The sequence below is a fragment of the Melospiza georgiana genome, chromosome Z (assembly GCF_028018845.1).
Source record: "Melospiza georgiana isolate bMelGeo1 chromosome Z, bMelGeo1.pri, whole genome shotgun sequence".
NCBI lineage: Eukaryota > Metazoa > Chordata > Aves > Passeriformes > Passerellidae > Melospiza > Melospiza georgiana.
Genome location: NC_080465.1, coordinates 3562947 through 3580030, shown reverse-complemented (window position 1 = coordinate 3580030; position 17084 = coordinate 3562947). Strand labels below are relative to the sequence as shown.

The 17084-nt window shown below is 39.4% G+C and overlaps 1 protein-coding gene across 2 annotated transcripts in view; it reads right to left on the bottom strand.

Annotated features, from left to right (window-relative positions):
- FBN2 (fibrillin 2) overlaps positions 1-17084 on the bottom strand; it is a 123014-nt gene that overhangs the window by 65695 nt on the left and 40235 nt on the right. For both annotated transcript variants that reach the window (XM_058043486.1, XM_058043487.1), the window contains exons 12-18: positions 13216-13335; positions 12528-12653; positions 11767-11889; positions 10618-10740; positions 5146-5298; positions 4111-4164; positions 460-585 (exon numbers count right to left, since the gene is read on the bottom strand). In XM_058043486.1, coding sequence (XP_057899469.1) covers positions 460-585; positions 4111-4164; positions 5146-5298; positions 10618-10740; positions 11767-11889; positions 12528-12653; positions 13216-13335 — 825 coding nt within the window. The remainder of the gene's footprint in view (positions 1-459; positions 586-4110; positions 4165-5145; positions 5299-10617; positions 10741-11766; positions 11890-12527; positions 12654-13215; positions 13336-17084) is intronic.

Here is a 17084-nt window from a genome sequence, read left to right as displayed (position 1 = left end):
TGCTTTGGACATCTGATGGTTCCTGAGAGATTTCTATTAGCTTTTAGTTTAAACAAATTTTGCCTTTCTGCTTAAAATTACAAGGCTATAAGCAACATGATCATACAACGCACTTGTGGTGTAACACACTTTTTCTGGATGTAAGAATTTCCAAAAGAAAAAAACAAAAGCCCACTGGATTTCATGTATGGCCATGAATAGTAAAATTAGTCAGATGGAGAGTGAAACCTGCAATGTTACCTCCCAAACAGCAACACAGTAAAATACACAGTATGCAAAATATACAGTAAGAATAAAAATTATGCAGAGATTGAGAAAAGCATAATTCCAAGTTTTTTGCATTTTTATTGTAGCTTGAAGAAGCAGATGCCTTGCAACCTACATCCTGTCAGGTCAAACCAGCATCAACGAAATGATAAATAATTAATCCACAATAAAAAAAAAACAACCAAAACTTACCCACACAATTGGTTCCAGCAGGATCAGGCTGGTAGCCACTGTTGCAGTTACAGCGATAGCTGCCACGCAGGTTTTCACAAATCCCATTGGAGCAAATATCAGGATCCAAAGCACACTCATTAATATCTGCATCAGCACAGCAAAACAGGACAGTCAGGCACTGCCAGGTATCACAAACCTGCTCCTGTGAGAGGTGTGGGCAACACCTGACTGCCTGCCTGCTGGGGCTCCCAGTCAGAGCCAAGGCACAGCACAGGTGCAGCCCAAAGGCTGAAAGAGGCGATTATTCTCCTTTATTTGACACTAGAGGGCCAAACCTGGAACACTGCCTCCAGTTTTGGGCCCACTCCTCAAGCCTCCCATGCACCTGCAGAAGCCTGTCGTACTCTTGGTACTCTTTGCTCAACTCAGCCCCAGAGTGCTCCAGCTTTCCCAGTCCCATGCCTAAACACCTGGGCAGCCTTCCTCTGCTCCTCACAGCATTCCTCCCTGGCTCCACTGACACTGCATTTCCTTCTCACACTTCAGTTTGATCCTCACGCAGCCACGCTGGTCTTTCCCCTCTTTGCCTGATTTCTTATGTGTGAACAGAGAGCTCTTGCGATCTCATGAAAACATCCTCAAAGCTCTGTTCTGCTCCTACAAACCTGAGGGCAGCTTCCAGGGAATCCCATTCACTTGGGACACCTTAAGCAACTGGAAGCTCATGAAATTCAGGGTTCTCTCTTTACTCTCCACCTGGCCCACACCCCTCAACTCAGCATGAGTTCCAACAGGGCATGACCAGTGCAGTTCAGGCTGCCACCAGTATGGACATCTCTAATTAATTCATTACTCATTATTTCATCTGTGCTGATAATCACAGGTGCAGTAGTGCCTCTGCTCTGTCTAAACTATCACCTGGATTAAGAAAATTTCCCCTCAGAGTGCTCCAAGTGTCTCCTGGACTACACTCAGCTCATGTCAGTGTGGCTAAATTCCCTCAGCAGCATCAGTGCCTGAGGTGCAAGAAGAGGCTGAAGGGACTGGATTTGGTCAGCTGAAAAGAGGGAATATCAGAGGGACCCCTAACAGCGTTAGCCTGATTTTAACAGATGACTACAAACAAGATGGAGCCACCTCTTTGAGGTGCACAACTGACAACACTTGCAAGATGCAACAGTGGAGATTTAAATTAAACACCAGGAAAAAAATTCACCTTGAGTGTGGCTAAGCAGTGGAGGAAGCTGCCCAAAGAGGCTGTAGCAACTCTGTCCTTGGAGATTTTCCAAATTCCCCCAGGCAAGGCTTTGAGAAATGGTTTAACTTTGAATATACCCTTGCTCTGAGCAGAAGGTTAAGTTGGATCATCTCCAGATATCCTTTCCAACCTAAACTGACAGGCAACTACATGCTTGTAACAAAAAGCTTGATGCAAAATACCAAGCCTGTGGACCCAGTGCCTCTAGTTTGGGGATCTAGGTAAGAAGTTATAAATTACTAGTTGACACATAAATTTTCCTAATACATAGGTCAAAACTACAGCACACTGAGTATGTGCTTGCTGGAAATTTAAATTTTTTCTCAGACAGACAGGACAGGATGATGGATGAGTTATATACTCTGAATTTACAGTTCCATATAAAATTTCTGCGGTAGTTGGAAAAGTCCAATATATTCATATGAATGGTAAGAAGAGGAACAGACTAATTTTAATGCTTCTTGCCTCTGAGGAAAAGAGAGTTTTTCAATATTTTCCTTCTTCTCATATGGTAAGCCCATTACTTTAAATAGCCCCTTTCCCAAACCCTGGAAAGAAAGGGTGCTGGCATAGCTGTGACTTCAAGAAAGGCTTGTTTTATACTTGTAGGGCCCAACTTTTTGTAAAGAACATTTCCTCTTTAATCACAGTGCAGTTTAGATACTGATTTAATACATTTAATCACATATGCATTTGGAAAAAACCATGCTACCCCGGATAAAACTCAATGCTACGAGACGCCCAAAAAACTTTGTAAGAAAATACGATTTGGCATGCCACTTCAAATTTGTATTTTCTTTAGAGCAAAATGGATTCTGTAGCTCCCTAGACATGTCTGGATCTTGAGGACAAGCCACACAAGGAGTGTGTAGGCAGTGACAGGAGCAGAAGCATGAAAATTGGCTGCAATGCTGCTGTACAAGAGGCACAGAAAACCCTGTGTTTGCTCTGGAAACCTGAACAAAAGAGAAGTTCAGCTGAGACATGAATGATCTTTGTCATGCACTTGGTAGACAGCGCAGTTGTTTCAGTGTTTGAGTGAGAAATTGCATTTTCCATGTGTCCAAAAGGACACGTGAACCTCTCCACCAGGCTGCATGCAAATTGTTATGGTAGGATGCTGCTTGTTTTAAGTATTAATGAATGCTGACATTACTTCTCTGAGATTTAGAGATTCTTCAATGGACCATATATAATTCACCGAAAAGTGAACTGAGAGAATTCATAAATTCCATGGATTTCACATCACTCATACAAGCTTACAGCATGTTAAGAAAAAAATACGCAGATACTTACAGTACTGAACAAAACCAAAATTTCTTTCATTTAAGTGCTATTTTTAAAATTTCTTTAGGCTATTGCTAAATGTAATGATGGGAGCTCTTATTCTGTTTCTGCTGTATAGAATAGGAGCTTTAATGCTGACAAGGATAATTATTAACACACCAGACGAATACCTAGCAATAAATTTTATGTTCCTATATCCTCCTATTCCTTCTTCAACCCATTTTACTTGTCTGCCAGCTGCAGCATGCTTTGCCCCTACTTCAGGCCTGGCTCAGCCATTGTTTCTGAAAATTCCTGTCTCTGTGGTACTAGGAAAAGGATGTGGAGCTTTACAGTTCCCAATACTAAATGCAAGTGGTCAGTTTCAGGACTTTTTTTCATAAGGATATGTTTTTTTCAGTTAAGCTCCCTTCAAACTTTTAACTCTACAGAGATACAGTCTGTCCATGGAAACGGTCCATGAGTGAACGCTGAATCTGGAGTGAAAAACTGCTCTATTACTATCCCAGCTGACTGAAAATCAACTGCAAATGCAAATCTGACTCCTGTCAGATGAGAGAGAACTGTTTTATGTCTAATCTGAAAAAATTCCTGATCTCAAAAAAAAAATTGTAGGTCAGAACTCTGAAACAGATTACTTTTTTTTCTTGAGAGGGTCAGGCAAAATCCACTTTCTAGAGAATTAATTCCACCCTTTTCTCTAGACAACATTTAAATATTGTAGTCTGAGAATTAAAATACTAAAATTAACATAATAATCTTGAAGTTAAAACTCCACTCTAGTATGTTATCAAAAAAATAATTCTGAGGATTTTTTAAAAAAACTTTGAATCATTGTCCTGGGGTGACTTTATGATGCTGAATTATTAAATCGTTAATCAGTTGTTAAAATTTCAATGTAACAACATCTGAATGTTAACCACAAAATGTTGTTAAATAAACAATTTTGCCCACTTTTCTTGAAAGAAATTTACCTCCTGAACTTCCTGGGGAAGGGGCCACTTAAATCTGCCTTCTAGAAACAAATACTTCAGAAATTTCCTCCCAAAATTTGCCCAAAACTAAGCACAATCTAAGGACTAAAGTAGGACAATCGTATATATTAAAAAAAATATGCAACATACCTCTTCCATCAACAGTAATACCTATTCCACTGCTACACAGGCCATGGAACTCAGCTGCTCAGTTGAGGTGGAGATGTCGGGGAAAAGAAAATGTTATTTCCAGTATTTCACCTTCTTTCATTCTAAACTAAACCCACATGACTTTTTTTTTCCCAAAGTGATTTTTCTACCATGTAACTAATGAAATGCCAATGTTCACATGAAATAACCATTTATAGATAAGTTAGTTAAATCTATGTAAGGTAGCGCTTCATCCTGAACTTTCATATATATACATATATATAAATAAATAAATAAATAAATAAATTTATTTAACTCTGGTCATCTAAGCTTGGTTTTGTATTTTATATATATATATATATATATATTTTTAATATATATATATTTATATATATATATACATACATATATATATATAAAATATAAGTTTGGAGTTTGGTTTTATATATATATATTTATTTATATTTATATATATTCATATTTATATTTATTTTTGGTTATATATATATATATATATATGCATACAAAACCATATTTAGATGACCAGAGTTAAAAACTTACATGATTTCTTTACAATCTTGACATGACTGTCCTCTCAAGTTACTGCTTTTAACCACACTGTCAGTTTTACTTGTTTTTTTCTTAATAGTTTTCTGCTATACTATTAATACCAAATGGAAATCCTGTCCAAGATGCACCACCTCAGCTCTGTAGTCAAGAGATTTTTTTTTTATCAATTCCCAGGTTTACTTAAAGAATTGATTCTTATAAAATGAAACACATATTTCTAGAAATAATATGGGCTGCTCTTTTAAGCTGGATTGACTGGAGCAGGAAATTTACAGATTCATTGAAGAATTCTGCTTATTCTCTTGCAACAATTATTACTTAGAGCAAACACTTAATTCAGGAACCCAAATTCACCCTGTTCACTTTTCTTTCGGGCATGAAATAAAAACCAACAATGCGATTTCAACAATTTTGTTTAAAGTCTGTGTGTTCACTGCAGCACTCAAGGAAACACAAAACTTGTACCTGAGTTTTTAGCAGGGCAGGGATGGCACGGCTCTCCAAAGCCATAGTCAGGGTTGGCACAGCAGCATTCAGACTTTGTCACAGCCCCAGGGAAGGGACGGACACACAGCCCTTTCCTGATGCCCCCATAGCATGTGCTGCGCACGTGAGTATCTAGAGATAAAGGACAAGGGGAGAAATAATTATTTCCTTAGGCTGAAAATTAAATGTATGCATATTATCCCTTATTTTTGGTCAATAAAAAGGTGACACTGGCTACATCTGCGCTGCCTTAAAAATCCTGATGAGACCAAGGCCAATTCTCAGCGTGGCTGCCTCCTGCAGCTTTCCCCAAAGCACTTTCAAACCACCTAAACTAGGATTTTGTGACCACATTCAAAGGCATTCCAAAGGACCCAGCAAAGGCCCACACCCCAAAGCAGCTCTGTAAATCTATCAACAAATGTCCCAGTAAGAAACACAGAACAGCCGGGATCAGCATGGGGTGGCTGATTCTTCCCTTTGGGAAGTACCAGAGACATCTCTGAGTTCCAGAATGGTTCCTCAGGTAGGATAACCCATCAGCAGCACAGGGCTGGTAATATGTGATAGTGTATTAGGATATATATATATCCCAACATATATCCCATATTACCCATAATATCCCAAAATAATATTGAGATGTACATATTATATTATAATATGGGATATTATACCAGCTTCTGGAAGGAGGAGCATGGTCTCCAGCTGTATTTACAAAATCATGAATAGAAGTGCAATTTTAGCAGATTGATCAGACAAGCATTTACGTGACATGACCATCTTAATAGGTTTATACATAAACAGACACCAGTGCTGGTTTAGCACACCAAAGAGGCCCCAAAATCTAGCTGGGAACAGCAATCTAGCAAATTTTACACACACTAGGCAGTGAGGAAAGCAGTGATACTGTCCAGACTATAAGCACCTTCAGGGGGTTTGTGATTAAAAACACACTCTGGAAGTTAAAGTGCCATCCTTGGGGAGAGGCCTGGAAATGGTGGGCCGGATAAACCACCACTTGTCACACAAACAAAACACAGAACACCTGAAAGGTTCTTCAACCCCGAAAACCAGTCCAAAAAAAAGACAGCAGAAAAATTATACAGGCCAACCACAGACGTGCAAGATTCACCACGTACACACTGCCAATCTTACAGCTGATTTAATCACATAAATCAATTTGACAGCCTTGGCCAGTAAGATGCAAGAAATGTCTTACAAGACATACCTCAATACTTACCTTTACAGGAATATTAATCTCCCCTACTTATCCAAGAACTATGAGAATGTCTCTGAGACTGCTTTGTGTACATTTCTTTGGGGTTTTGTTGTACTTTTCTGGTTTTGGTCCTTCTAAATTTGAATGCTTTTCCCCATGTTTGCTTACAGGATAGTATTAGAGATCTTTGAACAAGCATGTAATTGGACAGTCCTTCTAAAAATGTGTAGCTGAGAACTGTAGCAGGATAGAGATAATCAGCCTTTACTTTTGACTCCTAAAATTCTACAGGAGCTCAGAAATACTCTTTGTTTCAGGTACCTTTATGGGCCAGAACAGAACACAGCTTTAATTCATGCTGCTTGACAGTCCCCCAGTAAAACCACCATGCACTGTGGCCTGGACATGAGCCTGAGTGGACTCAGAAACTGAAACGAGTTTGAGGGAATCCAGACAGCTCCTTGCTTGAAGTATGACCCCAAAACAACAAAGGAAAGTTGCATGAGAAGCTTTACAGTGAATATTTAATATCCAGCGCCAATCTAAATAAGAACTGGCAATTCCTTATGCGTTCTGTCGGCCCTTTGAGTGTTGTAAGCTGGCTCCTGTATAACAGTGCTGCCTGCACATAAATGTTTTCACTTGCCTTTGGTATCGCATGGAACACATAGTTCTGGAGCACAGCTACATATGCCCTAGATTTTAGAGGTTTTTTTTTCCCTGCCAAGAATCTAGGTGAAGCCAGTACAACTTGCTTGCACTTGACATCAGGAAAAGATTATGATGCTTGAAAATAGTCGAGGACTTTTGCACAAGAAATCTCTCTTCATTTACTTGGCAAAATAATTAGTGGCATCACATGCTTTCCCTCCATCTCAGACAAGTCCAGTTGCCACCCACAAGTTCTGCCATGAACAAAGGGACTTCAATCACTGCCCTGTCACAGAAGGGGAGGCTTCCCCCTAGTTATGTGCCTGTGAGGGAATGGAGAAGCAAGTCAAGGGAAGGAAATGGCACCAAGGGAAACTGCAGAGGGACAGGAGACTGGAAAGTGTGGAAGAAATACTCTGGAGGAAGGTTTTCAAAGATGTGGAGTATGGGAAGTAGCTGAAGGAAGCTACAGATGTACTGAGCAACTGCTCTGCAAAAGAGAGCAAGTGCTCTCAGGCACACCAGTGCTTTTAGAGAAGTGACACAGAGAAACTGGGGACAATGTCACGCCTAGTTACAGGAAAACAGTCTGATCTACACAGTCAGTGATTCACCAAGCCTGTGAGGGATGAAGAACCAAGCTGCCTCTCCCCCAGCAGCTGTGTGACAAGGAGAATGCCCCCCTTGGGCTGTGCTGCGAGCAAGAATGAGGACAGGCACCTCTTTGTGGATGGTTCAATTGCTGCAGGCACCTCACGAAGCTCAGTTCTCCATTCCACAACAGTTTTGAGTCTGCACTTACTGATGAACCTCTGCTTCTCCCCATGTTTAAGTTGATTACGCTTTGGCTACTCATTCCAGAGCACCAAGAATTTATTTTTTGCCCTGGACCAGAGACTAGCATCGCTGCTGCTGTACCTGTTTATGGGACTCTCCACTCCGTCCCACGGCATGGCACTTCTACACTCTTAAATTTGGCAGCATAGCACTTCAACACCTACAAAAATGATGATCACCACATCTGTGGTCAGTATCAGGTGCACAAGTGCCTGACCCACACTCAGGGAAAGTCATTGCACCCACCCAGAAGCCTTAGAAGGACAAATGACAAACACTTACCCATTTGGCTCTACAAAATTACCAGGGTAAAACAAAGCTTGGTTACTCTGTCCTGGATGGCTCTGGCTCTGGGCAGAGGTAATTAGAAGTGTCTCAGCAGAGAACAAACAACGCTGTGTGAAGCTGGAGCCACAGCTCAGCACAAGTTCTGAGGTGATACACGCTCACACACAGAGCCAGCTGAGGTGTCCAAGCATGGGGCTGCAGCTGGAAGTACAGCCAAACCTAAAAAGCCTGCAAATATTCAAATATTGGAAGTTTGGCTCCAAGTATTTATCTAGCTGTTCCATGACTCTGTAACTGTTCCTTTTCCAAGCATTTGTTCCCCTGTGCTGTACCTTTTTCAAGCTTGTATAACATTCCGTGATTGACTCAAGCATACTTATAAATACTAAGTAAAACAGCATTTCCTTTCTGTGTGCACTCCCACCAGGATCAAGGTCATTATGTAGAAGTAAAATAGAGCACAGAGAAAGAAGGGGCAGCTGGACTGTGGGCTCTCAGATTTTATGTTCCTTGCTGGTTACCTAGCAGACTTGTGGGAATGTTCTTACAAGATTTCCAATTTAAGTTATTAATTTTCAAACTACCAATGATCTTCTAGCAGCCAGAATGTCTGAAAAGTACTATTTAGGTCATGCAATATATGGAATAGAATAGCCAGACACAGAATTCCTGTAGTTAATACAGCATGTGGATTATATATAAACACACATACATAATTCTGAACAGTGGACTGGCTTGGAAATTCTGCTCTCAAGTCATGTGTGAGGATATTTTGTTATGCATTATTTGAAATTTGCTATGTTACTTTATGGCTGGAATAATTACATCATCTTTTTTAATGAATTTTCCAACTAGATCATTATTCTGCTTTAAGATTTTTTTGTCCTGTGAAGGGAACTTCCTGTTGAAAATGTAAGCATTTATGGAAAGCCTTAAAGCTGTGTAACACGTAACTTCTAAATAAATGGTGTTCACAGATGATGGCCAACCTGTCAAGCCTTTTGCTGCTAGCACTGTGGCAACATTAGGTAAATGAAAGCACAGAAAATTGAGTACTGTATTGATTCTTTGCAGCTGTATCACTGACAGGGGTAAAGATGAGGCCAACTTGGAACACAAAAAAGGTACTGAACAGCCTGTACTCAAATCTGTTTTTGTTGGTGTGCCACTGAGCAGTGAAATTCCAATATTTAAAACAGTACTACAGGTCTCTTCTCATTGTTTTACTTCTCACTGCTTTTCTCCAAACTTTTAATAAACCAGAAGAAAACAACTCAGCTACCACACAGGAGGGAACACAACTTGCTTTTGTTGGTTCAACCTTCAGTACAGCTTTGCTTACTAGAACATTTAATTTACTTAAAACAACAAAATTTGTGTTCCAACTGAGAGACTGAGAATGTGTTGTGGCTTTATTTGAGCCTATGTTTTTAAGACAGATATCATTTTTTATCAGGCATTTTTAAAGCTGAAGTGGTAACAGAAGGGGCTAGCTTGTGCTGGCACTTGGTAGAAACACTTGTCCCAGATTTTGTTTTGAAGACTTTTGAACTTTAGCACCATCTGAAATGTTATCTGAAATGAGCAACATGAGGGTTTGGTATGTCCCATCCCTTAGGTGTGAGAACCTCCAAAGCACTGTGATGCTGGTTTTCCTTTACCTGGAAATATGCTGATAAGACAAAGGCAGATACAACATCCGTAAGTCCATCAGCAAGAACAGTCATTAATTGTTAATTACCAATTAATAAATATGATTCTTGCGGAGTCTCTGTTCAGTAACGTGCCTGATGACAGACACATGCAGGAGCTGGGGAAGGAGACATTTTGGGGATACAGAATTGATGTTCTGAGACACACAGGGAAAATCCTGTGGATTAAATCAAGGAACTTTGCAAAGTACACACAGTATCATAACTCTCAGAAATCCCTGTCAAATATTTATTCCTCTCCTCCCTCCTCACCAGCAATCAGCACAGAAGAAGAGATTGAATACTTCTTGCTTTCTATACTTATTTAATTCATCAGCTCGAAAATTACCTATTTTTTGTCCCACGAGCTTCCTGGAGATATGCTAGAGCTCCTAGCAGAGCTTAGTAAACAATCTCTGAAATTCCAACCAGTACCATTTGAGAGGACAAGAGGCTGATTACATGGCAAAATACTATTTTTCATCAGACGAGAAAGGGTATGTCTCAAAACCAAAAGAAGATGCCAGGCAGAGCAGGCACTTTAAGCTTACATTTATATGAGTAACAGGTAAACAAGAGGTACTGCCTCATTGGAGAGAGAAAATTAATTTCTTGTCTTTTAACAACAGGATTATGGGATTGCATCTTGTTTGTGGTTTGATGTCAACATTATTTAGAAGGAAATAATTTGATGCATTAGATAATTAATTAACCTGATAATTCCACTTGTTTTTCCATGAAGAGAAAAGAATAAAACTGACTTACCTACACACACACGACCATCAACTCCAACAACCAAGCCAGGTGGACAATCACACCGAAATGAGCCTTCAGTATTTATGCAATGGCCATTCATGCAAATTCCTGATGTCTGGCATTCATCAATATCTAAGAGGAGGCAAGACACTTCAGCAATCAATCTGTTTTTAAGCAAGATTACAGCTAATAGTTTCAGAACATTATCAAATTACTTTATGATAATAGATAACAGCATCTTTGTTCTATTTCTAATAAAAATTTAATCTTGGAATAATCAAAATTCCAGCTGCACAAAAAAATAAAATAACCCCAAAACATGCAGAAGAACTTTAGGATTAGAGGTACTTCATATTCTACATTAAGCAAAATCAATGATAAATTTTCCCCTTTGTCCATCCCATATTTTAATTTTGCTTTAAAGTATGGCTAAAGAGCACCAGACACAAAATATCCTTATGATGGTTAATTTTAATTTCAAAGAACTTTTAAGGGGTCATCAATTTCTAAGCACAACTGCATGTTATTAAGAAAAGCACAACTGTAGAAATGGTTAAAATTCAAATCAGAAGACTAACAATTTAGATTATTTACTAGAAGTGGCTTAAGTCCAAGCACACCTATGTGGGCAGCAACAGGTATTTTCAATTAGTTTGCTGAAACTGGCGCTAAATCAGACTGTATTCTCAAAGTGTTTAATAGAAGTTTTTAGTGACTGCACTTTAAGAAGTTTACAATGCTGTGTGACCCGTAAAATGGCTCAAGTGCTATGCGCTCTGAATTATTAGAAAAATGATGTGGAAAATACGTGTGTGTGGGTGGGGCTCATCAATGTAAAATCTTTCAAACCTCTTAAATTTACCATACTGCTGCTCACTTTACCATTTCACAAAAGGCCTGAATATTTTTATGTATTTACAATGCTTCAATATTTTTCAGAAGCTAATTTATTGATCACTGTGGCTTTCCTAACACTATTAAGTACTTCTTTCAGTAAATTACAGATCTGTTTGCAGGCAGCTAAAGAAATCTACTTTAGTGAGCAGCAAGGTGTTATATGGCTTTGAATCAATCCATGTTACCAGACTGCCATTCTTGCAGGGATGAACAGACAGGAAAAGCCATTTTCCATCAGTATCCCCCCCAAATTTCACATACCAGTACAGTAACGTCCATCTGGAGCCAGGACAAATCCTGGTTTACAGATGCATTTAAAACTCCCATCCTCATTTATGCACATCCCATTCAGGCACATGTTTGTGGTGGCACACTCATCGTGGTCTACAAAACATTGCAAAGAAAACTGATTTTAGTTTCTCACCCTCCAGAAGACAACACAGTGAAAATAATCAGTCAGGACAGGTGTGGCACATTCCTTCACTTGAAGATTAATTTCTGATCATAACTGTGGTAAAGTATCTCAAGAGTTTTCACTCCACATAAAAAGCAGCAATTTTTTTTTTCATGTTCTGATCAGTTGCTTTGCATATTTCAGCAGGCTGTGTATGAAAGGACAGGGTGCATCTTTCTTTCATACATGAGAGGATAAATAGTTTCCACTGCCTGAGAGAATTTAGCTTGTTGTTCATCTAGCTAGGGTTTTTCTTGACACCGTGCAGCCAAATTTAAAAACAGGTGTTTTCTTCAGCAATGTTGATTTATGGGTCATTTGCTGTGAAGGTTTATGGAAAAACATTATTCTTAGGACTCTTGAGGAGAGGTGCAGCTTCAAAAACAAAAATTATCTCAAATTTTCTTTGAGATCATATGGTTCTGTACAATAACTATTTGAATCAAAGGCCTGTAAGTTCACAGTATTTCAAAAAAGGTAATCTTTAGTGATCCTCAGCTCTAGTATGAAGCACAATTTCTAGAACCACCAAGCTAATGCCTGCCCCATTCTTTAGAAGGGTCCTTACCCACACAGTTTCTTCTGTTTGCAGTCAGCTCAAACCCAGCATTGCAAATGCACTGGAAGCTTCCCTCAGTGTTCACACACCTCCCATTTTTACAAAGAACACCATTCTGAACACACTCATCAATATCTAAGGGGAAGAAAAAACAAACCAAGGCAAACAAACGAAATCCTACACAAACAGAGAACTACAGTTAAGATAAAAATGCATTCAGAGGCAATTAGTGCTTTGAAAAATACTGGCATGTCACTCAAACATTACTTAGAAAAAAGTTCAAAAGTAATTTAAGATTTTAGTCTCCTTGCATCAGGGAAAAATAATATTTTTACAGACACGTACAGCAAATGCTACCTTTTGTGAAGCTTTGCAACTTCTTCATGAATACTTTTAAAATATGATTAATACTTTCATATGCATGCATACACAAAAAAGCACCTGTCATTCAATTTTTAAATTTTTTTTTTTTTAGAACTCTTGCCTGGGAAATTCCCCGAATGGATATTCCAGAATAATGGATAAATACTAAAAAACAACAGCAAAACAAATGAGGTGGCAGCCCAAATCTAGAACTGATTTAACATTGGGATGTACTGAAATTGCACTCCTATCTTTCAAATCCAAATTCAGACGGAGTCTGATGCAAGGGCTCAGAACACCTGCAATGCCAGCAGCCACGGAGCAGTTTTCTTACCAATGCAGGCTTGCCTGGTGGGAGTCCTCTGGAAACCTGCGTGGCACTTGCAGTAATAGGAACCAGGTGTGTTGACACAGTCCCCATTGGAGCAGGGGTTTGATGTGCACTCATCAACATCTGCTGGCAGCACAGAGAGGCATTAGGGACTTCACAAAATCTGCAACTTTCCCCCCCCCCCCCCCCAATCTGGAAGATTCTGAGTGCAAAAGATGGTAACTAGCAGCCAAATGCTAATTACTAAAGCCTGCTCTTGGTGCAGAATCACTGCTTTGCCAGGAACACGGGGCTGTTCCTGGTTCAGTTGGGCAGGCATTTGTAAGAAGTGAAGTGGCATCATTTGTAAGCATCCTGGGGGACAACAGAAGAAGAATCTTCTTGAGGATTTTGAGACCTGATGGCTGCCTTTATGGTTGATTTAATACAACCCAGTTTCGTTTAACTCAATGTCCATTTATGCTCCTTCACGAGAAAAAAAACAATACTAATCAAAACAGGCACTTTAAATGAGAGCAAACCACGGCATCCAAAACCCACCCCTATTATTTTACAGGTTTGCTGTAAAAAACTGAGGAGGGGCTGCACACCAGCAGGAGGGATTCTTAATGAGACCACAGTCTGTGCACCACATCTCAAACATTTATGCCCCACTGCACCCTCAACCCCAGTCTTTGCACTGAGTAATGCCAGATTTAACCTAACCCTTTTCTGTAATGTACCTTATTCTCCTTTCCAAAAGTTTTGGGTATTTGGGTGCAACCAAACACATTTTAACCAACTGAAATGTCAGAAATAACTCTCATTTGACATGGGGCTCTGAAAACTTCCACGGTTCTTTTCAAGAACCCTTTCCCAAATTTGATATCCAGTAGTTACCAGTGAGTCAGAGGTGTCTCTGGTCACGACAGCTATTCCCAGATCTAAAATAACAACTGTTCTTCTGTAAACCCTCCAGAACCCTGCAATCCACTGGAGCAGAGTGGGTGTATCCCACTGGTAGGGCAGGAATGCTGGATCAGTCCCCATAGCAGCTCCTAAAGGATGACCTAAGCAGGTGCTCTCTGTTAGAGCTCAATTTACAGGGGACAAATAGATCCCTTGATGAAATCCCCCATTTCTTTATCAGCAATTTTTTCTACTTTGACTTTTTCCTCCAGCTAGGCCCTTCACTTACTTACAACGCTCTTGTAATTACTCATCTCTTCATTCAGGCAGACTTTTAACAGCAGAAAGCCAGCAGTGATTTGCAGGAGTTTCTGGCATCTGGCTGAAAGCTGCCATAAGAAACTCTGAAGCTGATCAGTTCCTAACAATGATGATTTTCCCATGCATCTTGCAGTGCATGCTTCCAGAAATACCAGGAAAACCCCAGGGCAATTTTCATGATCATTTCCACTCACTCCTTATCAAATCTGGTCCTAGAGGTTAGCTCATAACATCTTGAGAATACAGGGATGCAACAAGAAATTGAAATCATAAGGATGTTTATGTGTATTTTCTAGAAAGTGCTGTTCCACAAACAACTTCTAAAATCACTATAAAAGATGGCAAAAGGTTCCTTTTGTTCTAATTTCATCATAAATAAGACCCCATTTTTAACAGGAATTACTGAGTTAATGAACACAAAGTTTAAACCCAGAGCATCACCATAGGAAAAGAATCTGTGTCTACACAAGTCACTGATATAATTGCCTGGTTACAGCACTCTTGGTGCCCAGATACAATCTGTGTAAACAGCTAAATGAATAAAGGAAAAGCAAATGGAAGACTCAAACAGCTCCCCTCACAAGTAACTAGCTCATTCACATTTGCATACCCACTAATCACTGCAGTAAAACCACAGGAACTGAGAGGAGATAAAGAGGAATTCAGGGTGTTAAATACAGAGGTATTTAACCTGAATACAGAGGTATTTAACCATGAATTTTTACATGCCAGTCTGTGTCACTGTAGTAGTTCCCTGTCCTCAAGCTTCTCTGCCATGCCTGGATGTTGGGATGCTCTTTGCCATGAGTGGGGTGATTTTTCACCAGAGGTGATTTTTCCTCAGTGCTCAGCTGATACAGAAAGGGGTAAAGGAGGACTGAACACCACCCCTTCAGAACCAAGTCCTCAGCTACCAACAGAACATCAAGCTCTGGATCACATCTTGACGACAATTTTTTGTCAAGTGCCCTAATTCAAATGAATTTACTGTATTTATATTTTGCCTTATTATAAGGGAGCACAGAGGGAACTTATAAATAGTTGAAACAGTGCTCATCTGTTTTGTTGAGTTTTCCTGAAGAGAATGACATTTAGGATCTTTGCCATTACAGGCTCCAACTTGCTTCAATAAAAGCCCATGTTCATGCTCCAAAGGATCTGTCTGTAAGTTTATAAATTCTACAGCAGGAATGCAGAGGTTCTCCATCAAGCAGCTGACTTAAGCTTCGAAAATCCCTCCAAAGCCATGTGCATCCTTCATGCACATGACTTCCACATGAAATATGCTTCTTAAGATGGTCTTATTTTTATAAGCTCTTGATAACTGAGGGAAATGGCAAATGTATGTTAATATAAAGGAGTTGTTTGCTTTGATTTTGCATTGAAAGCATGCATATTCCAGCAGTATAAACAGGAAACATTTAAGACAGAGATATTTAACCCATTTATTCTGTCTCCCAGCATGCCCCCTTCAAGGTCAAACGTTTGCTTTTCAGCACTTGCCTCACACACATCTCCACTTTTCAGTTTTTCATCTCTAACAACTGGCAGAATTCTCTCAGGCACAGTAGGAAACTTCCAAAATCCCCTTAAAAGACTTACTGCAATGAGTCTGGAGACAAATTTTAAAAACGCCTATTTGTTGTATTGACAAGACAACTAAAATTCAACGCAGCACACCTACAGGTTTGCTCCCACTTTTTAAAAAGTCTCTACAGTTTTATCCAGATTTTTTTGAAACAAAAGTGAACAAGGAAAGGTAATAAAATTAAAGGTGTCTATTTTGGAGAAAAGGACTGACCGTTTGGAGTCAGACCACTGAGGGCACTCATGGTCCTTGGCCATGTTCTGTTGTGAGAACAGCATAATGCAACTTCAGGTAAGAGACAAATAAGTAACACCACAGTTTTTTGGTTTGGCAGGATAAATCTTGAAACAGGGCTTTTCTTTAACTCTATAGAAAAATATGTAACCATTTCTGGATTTAATTTATTGCTTTGGGAGCAGGCAGAGAAGGACTGAAATAGTGTTCATTTATGTGCCATTAACCCCATTTCCAATGCCCCAAGATTGTTCTGTCAGAAAAAAGATAAAATATTCAAACTATAATACAGACATCTACTATAATTCATACACACATATATATAAATTAGAATATATATCCTGCCTATATTTCCAAGAAACTTTCTGTGTAATTTGCAGCAACTACTGTTCACAAATCCCAGATTCAGGGGGGAACTTTGGCTATTTCTTTATAACACAATTAGAAAATAACTGTGAGACAAAGCTGTGTTATTTATAGAGCTCGCAGAGTTATTTATAATTCATAGAGTTCACTCTCTTATGAAACATCTGAATTCAAGCAGCTACTGAGAAGGCAAACCACTGCAGAGCTGCAATTAGTAATGGCTGATTTATTTCATGCCACAAAAAAATGGGCAAAATGACTCTTAAATTTTTCTGAAGCCACTTTGGGTGTCCCTTCCCATGCTTTCCATGTGGGACAGCACTGTAGCTGGCACTGCACCTTCAGCTTTCATTAAACCAATTGAAATTTCTGTTTTGATCCCAGTGCACCCAAAATTTCCTCTGCTTTCAGTTTACTCTTTTATGCTGAGGTAAGCATTGCAAAGTCAACATTAAGTTCTTTAAGTGAAGACACA